Source organism: Clinocottus analis, unplaced genomic scaffold (assembly GCF_023055335.1).
Source record: "Clinocottus analis isolate CAN_PGR_092001 unplaced genomic scaffold, fCliAna1.0.p SCAF_11, whole genome shotgun sequence".
NCBI lineage: Eukaryota > Metazoa > Chordata > Actinopteri > Perciformes > Cottidae > Clinocottus > Clinocottus analis.
In genome coordinates, this window is record NW_027175832.1 from 7,539,313 (window position 1) to 7,544,548 (window position 5,236).

The following is a 5,236-nucleotide window of genomic DNA, read 5'->3' on the forward strand; positions in this document are numbered from 1 at the left end:
AACTGACGTGTTGTTGCCATATGAACTCTGTCCAGGTGCAATCGCTCCACATTTGCTGGTAACTGTGTCGCGCCTGCTGCGTCTCGTCTTTGCTGCACAGCTCAGTGACCTGCTATCACTATCCTTTGGAGATACCATGACTAATCCAATTGCGTAAGGAAACAAGAAAACATATGGTTGGTTAATCTACAATGCAGTACATCATGATGCTCAGTTGTGTGTTGTCTTGTAGAGACGAAGAAGAACGTGAAGGTGAGTCGCTCTGCGTGAAGATCAGAGCCCAGTTGGAGGATTTGCTGTCCGACAGCCACCTGGCAGAGGACGGCTTCCTGCTGAAGCATGTGCAGAAGACCAAGCACGGCTACGTCAGCCTCAAGCTCCTCACTTGTTTGAAAAAGGTAAAAAAAAAAAAAAAAAAAATCACATTCTGGCTCCAACCATAGCAAGATTGTGTGTGTTTGTGTGTTTACTGTGGTGGTGTTTACACTCCATCAGTTTGAGTAAAAATAATCCAGTAAAATGCAAAGAACGCTGAGGTTGCTGCTGTTTGTCACAGATAAAGGTCCTGACCACCGACTGGCAGGTGACGCTGGCAGCAGCACAGTCCTCAGAACTCCTGGAGGTGAACGACGAATCCACCAAAGTGAGGCGGAGAGAGCCGCTTCCTCAGTGGCTCCTGTGTTCCCCCACCAGCAAGCTCCTCCTCGCCTCCAACATTGTCATGAAGAAAACCACTGAAGAAGACGCAGCGCCTCGAGGCCCGGAGGAACCTTCCCTCTCAGGGAGTATCCTCCGGAAGTTTAGCCCTCATGGCAGCGTCACTTCGGTCTGTATCCTGTATCCTCATAAGGAGCTCCCCAACGAACTGAAGTGCTACGCCAAGCATCACAAAGAGCTCAGACAACAGTTGTGTGCAGTCGTGAAGTTCGATCATTTGTACGAAGTCCGTAAGGCTTACGACGCCCTGAAAGCAGAGGAGACCGAGTCAAACAGCGAGGGCATGCGTGTTGTACCTTTAGGATTCCACTCAAAGCATCCCACCACCAAGGAGGAACCATCAGAGGAAAACCATGAGGACCAACCTGAGGACGCACCTACCCAGGAAAATCCACTTGAAACCTCAGTGGATTCAGTCCAGGAGGAAGCCTTTAAAGTTTCTGACACGTGTCGGCAGCAAAGGTGGTTGGATAATTCCAGGCAAAAGACCTTCAAGCAGCTCTCCACCGGCTTTAATCGCCGGTCCTTCTCTGGTTTGAGGAGCTGGTGCTCTGGAGATGGTGATAAAAATGATTCTCAGAGCCCCTGGGTGCTGAGCCGCAAATTTGCAGCCAGTGCATTAAACCCCAAGGTGGCTCAGCACAGGAATACTACGCCTTACTTGATGCAAAAAGTGCTGCGTCAGCCCTACGGCCCCGACGGCACCAAGGGCTTTCACAGCAGAGGGAAGCCGCTTGCACCATGAAGGGCTCCAGCTCTCCGTTGGAAGCGGTAACACCACCTGGGCTGAACACCAGGGGCAACAAGATCTTATAATATGAAGAAGGGAAATAAAATGTTTTTTTTTGCATCACACAAAAAAAAAAAAAATAATATTACGTGTTTGCTGTTGGTGTTAGATTGTTTATTCTGTGGGGACATGTAGTTGTAAACATCTGACAGATGGGGGCAGCATTTAGCTGTATCCACAGCTGTGTTATTTTAAACACTCACGTTGTCAAGCTGGAGTTGCGTAGGAGGTAAATACACTGCAAAGCATGTAAATAGAGTACAACACATATTAACTTAAGGTACAAATTGTTACACAAACTGAGGCGTTTAAGTGCTGAAGTAAGCGTGGCTCCGGATCCACACGGGCCCTTTTATTTCAGAGCCGCCAGTGGCCTCTGCACTCCTGGCTAAGCTCTTCTGGTCACAACTGCAAATTGCAATGTATATTTGTTCTCGGGCCAGGATGGATTTACCTTGTTACCACTTTCTCTGAGAAAGAGGTGTTTCCTTTCAACATGAAACGTTGAGGGGAAAAAAAGCCTTCATTGTCTCACTGCATCTTTTTCACAAATGCCTGTTTAGATTTTGGTTCTCTAAAAAGTAGTTTTCCATTCTCTGGGATGACATTTGGCTCAAGGCTACTCGTCCAATCATCAAACCACATCTTGTGCAAGACTAGCGTAGTAGCCACATTTGTGCCTTATTTCCAGCCTTTCTAATGACACCTCGACTGGAATGGTGTGTTTATAGTGTAACTGATTGAGGGCTTCCTTAAAATCTTGCCCAAACCTAAACAAAATGTGTTTCTTCAGTCATCCACACCCAGTGGAAAAGATTCAATCCGATGTGTAAAGGATCCTATCGTATTGAAATTGGAAACATACTCAGCTGTTTTCTTTTCTCTTGTATATTCTAAATGTCAGACGGTCTTCGTGACTAATGCAATCCTCGCTGTCGAGTGAGACTTTGCGTGGTACACGGATGGGATAACGTGTTTCACACTTATTGCCTCTGACTTGGTTTAGCAATTAACAGCTGTTGGACTTTTATTGGCGTGGAGGCTGGTCTATGAACACTTAACACATCTGTGAACAATATGTATAGAGTAGAAGTGTTCCTGCCCCATGTCAGGGAATGTTTCTGTGCCGATAGTCTCTTTTCAAGGCTAGAAAAGCACGATATCCCTCGCGAACTGGAGGTCATTATGCTTTCATACCGTCTCCTATAGCCACTAATTGAGGAGTATGTCAAACAAGTTAATTGCAATAATTCTCATGTTTTCTTCGTTTTTTTTTTAGGACGGGATGTGGATGGATTTGCACCTGCTGACCGCACTGGTCCCAATGTGAAGAGGAGAATAAAGGTTCCTGTTAGGTGTGGCAGTGCTACCCTTCAACGATGAAGGGTTTAGGTGAAGAGGGGCGGTGGCGTTGGCTTCCCTTCAAACTTTACATGAAATCTACACTTTAAGTCACTAAAATAACAACCATAGAATCTCCATCAATACACATTTTTTTGTTATGAGACAAAGCTTGGGTAAAGTTTCCTTTGGACTTTCCCTTTTTCTCTCGATCAACAATGGGGGAGATTTAAGTCCTAGAAAGTTAGTGCTTGGCCACATCTCCGCCTCGCTAGTGGAACTTTGCAAAGCGTTTGTGTATAATTTGGCCCGAGGACATCAGAGTGACTCATGGCATTAGAATGGAACGTTTGTTAGAAAATTATTTGCTTCCTGTTGTGATGCTGACTTCCTGCTTTATTTCAACATCTTTTGGCTGCGGACACAATTCTGAAAGCATCAATTTCTGTTTAAATCAACATTGTAACCTGTAGATTTATTGCGCTGGCGGGCGCTCCCAGGAAGCACACGCATCTCCCTCGTTCTCCCTCCCTCGTACAGCGCTTCACGTTTCTCTCTCTGGCTGGCCTTTGTTTATACATGTCTGACCCCACACACCTGACGCATTTCCCCCACGGATGGGGTATTTATTTAGATTGCAGTCTGAAGGGCCTGATACCTTCCAGAAGTACAGCCATCTGCTCCTCATTTGCCGCTCAAGGCTCAACGGCTAAAATGCTAGTTTATATTGGAGGCGACGTGAACGTGAGAATCTCAACAACAACATCCCTGGTTTTATCTCAATCCGGCTGTACTATACAACTCTGCTGTGATAATTCTATTATACTGGATTTAGTGTTGTCTTAGCACCATTTAAACCAATTGTGAACTTTCTTAATTCCTGCTAAAAGATTGGAAAACACTTGCTTCAGCAGACCCTTCTGATCTTCCCAATTGAGGCTATTACCAATCGCCCACTTAAGATGGCAGACTCTCCTGCGGCAGAAGGTAAATGTAAGCCATTGCTCAGGCCAAAGCATCCTTTAGTGCTCCTGGAGCCAGAGCCAGGGAGATTATCATGTCAGGAGTAATCCGACTCGGCCCGCGAGCACAACTATGGAGGAGGAGGAGCAACAGTTGAGGAGGGGAGGCAGGAGGCAGAGGCATCAGAGAAGCTCTCTGCTCCACTTACCATAACCACGCTCTCCCTCCTCACCCTCACCCATCTTCTCAACCCACAGAGTTTCCCTCCCTGGAGCGCAAGAGGAGACCTGCTGCTGGAAATGGGGTAAGGAGATGTGCATTATCTTTCCAACAGTTCTGTGGTATGGACATAAAACGATCTCAAGTGGAAGGAGTTTCACAGCAGATGGATTAAGAGTTAAGGCTCCAGTGAAATCTGAACATCACACTGTTCTGTGTGCTGATCTGGTCTGTTTCAGGTTGAGCTCTGTGCAAAAAGGGCGACAAGAAGTTTTGTATGGAGAAGAATGATGACAGGGGTTTTCTGAAGTGAAGCCGATGCCGAGTGCGGGACTTCTCTAAACACTCTCCTCTTTCTGAATGGATCAACCTGAGTGCCATGAAGCTCATGCCTACATCCAGAGGAATGTTGATCTCGATCTTTGCAACCTGAAAGCGTTCTGTAGAAATGCAAAGATGACAAAAGAATAGTACAGTCTGGACCGGATTCAAGCCAGGACACCTCCCCTACTTGCAGGCACAGGGAGTTGTGATGGGTTTCTTGGGAACAAGCAGGAGTCCTGCCCTCGCTTCTCGCCTGTGATGATGATGATGATGATGGACTTACCCAGCTAGCACTTTGCCTGTGGAGGTCAGCTGAAGACGACTCCACGCAGCTAAGTCTGGATTAGTCGGCCGAACGGTAAGGACACCACATCTTCTTTTGTTAGTTTAAGCCTGCGGCTTATAGGCAAGGCGACAGGGATGCCTCACCAAGTGCTTGAGTGGCAGAAAACACACGTTGGATAATCTGTGTCAACAAGCGGCCCTCGCTGGAGCCGCATGTCAATAGTGGCACTGTCACAAGATGTTTGTAGAGCGGTTACATTTGATCTGCAGGTTCATGACACGACGGTGGAAAAGCAACATGAAGAAATTATTATTGTAATTTAGCAATTACAAATGAGTTTGGTCAAGGAGGAATATTTTCTTATCCTGCCACTTATCCCACATGGGGGCTTACCTCATCCATGCGTTATTGCTCCTCTAATACGCTCTGACTTTTTTCTTCCCCCATGAAGTTGGAGCACTACTTTGACGGATTGTGAAATCGTGATTTCCAAATAATCATTATTCTCTGCGTGGATCATTTTAGAGATCAACTCTTCTTGCAGAGCTGCGCCTTTAATCGTTTAAATAATTAAGAGGAGCCGTATCAAATTGCTG

General features: G+C 46.3%; 1 protein-coding gene across 1 annotated transcript; it reads left to right on the top strand.

Annotated features, from left to right (window-relative positions):
* Positions 1-1,592, top strand: larp6b (La ribonucleoprotein 6, translational regulator b). The gene is made up of 3 exons (XM_068570490.1): positions 1-153; positions 233-398; positions 557-1,592. The coding sequence occupies exons 1-3, from the start codon at positions 137-139 to the stop codon at positions 1,460-1,462; spliced, it is 1,089 nt and encodes a 362-aa protein (XP_068426591.1). The 5' UTR covers positions 1-136; the 3' UTR covers positions 1,463-1,592.
* The last annotated feature ends 3,644 nt before the right edge of the window (positions 1,593-5,236 follow it).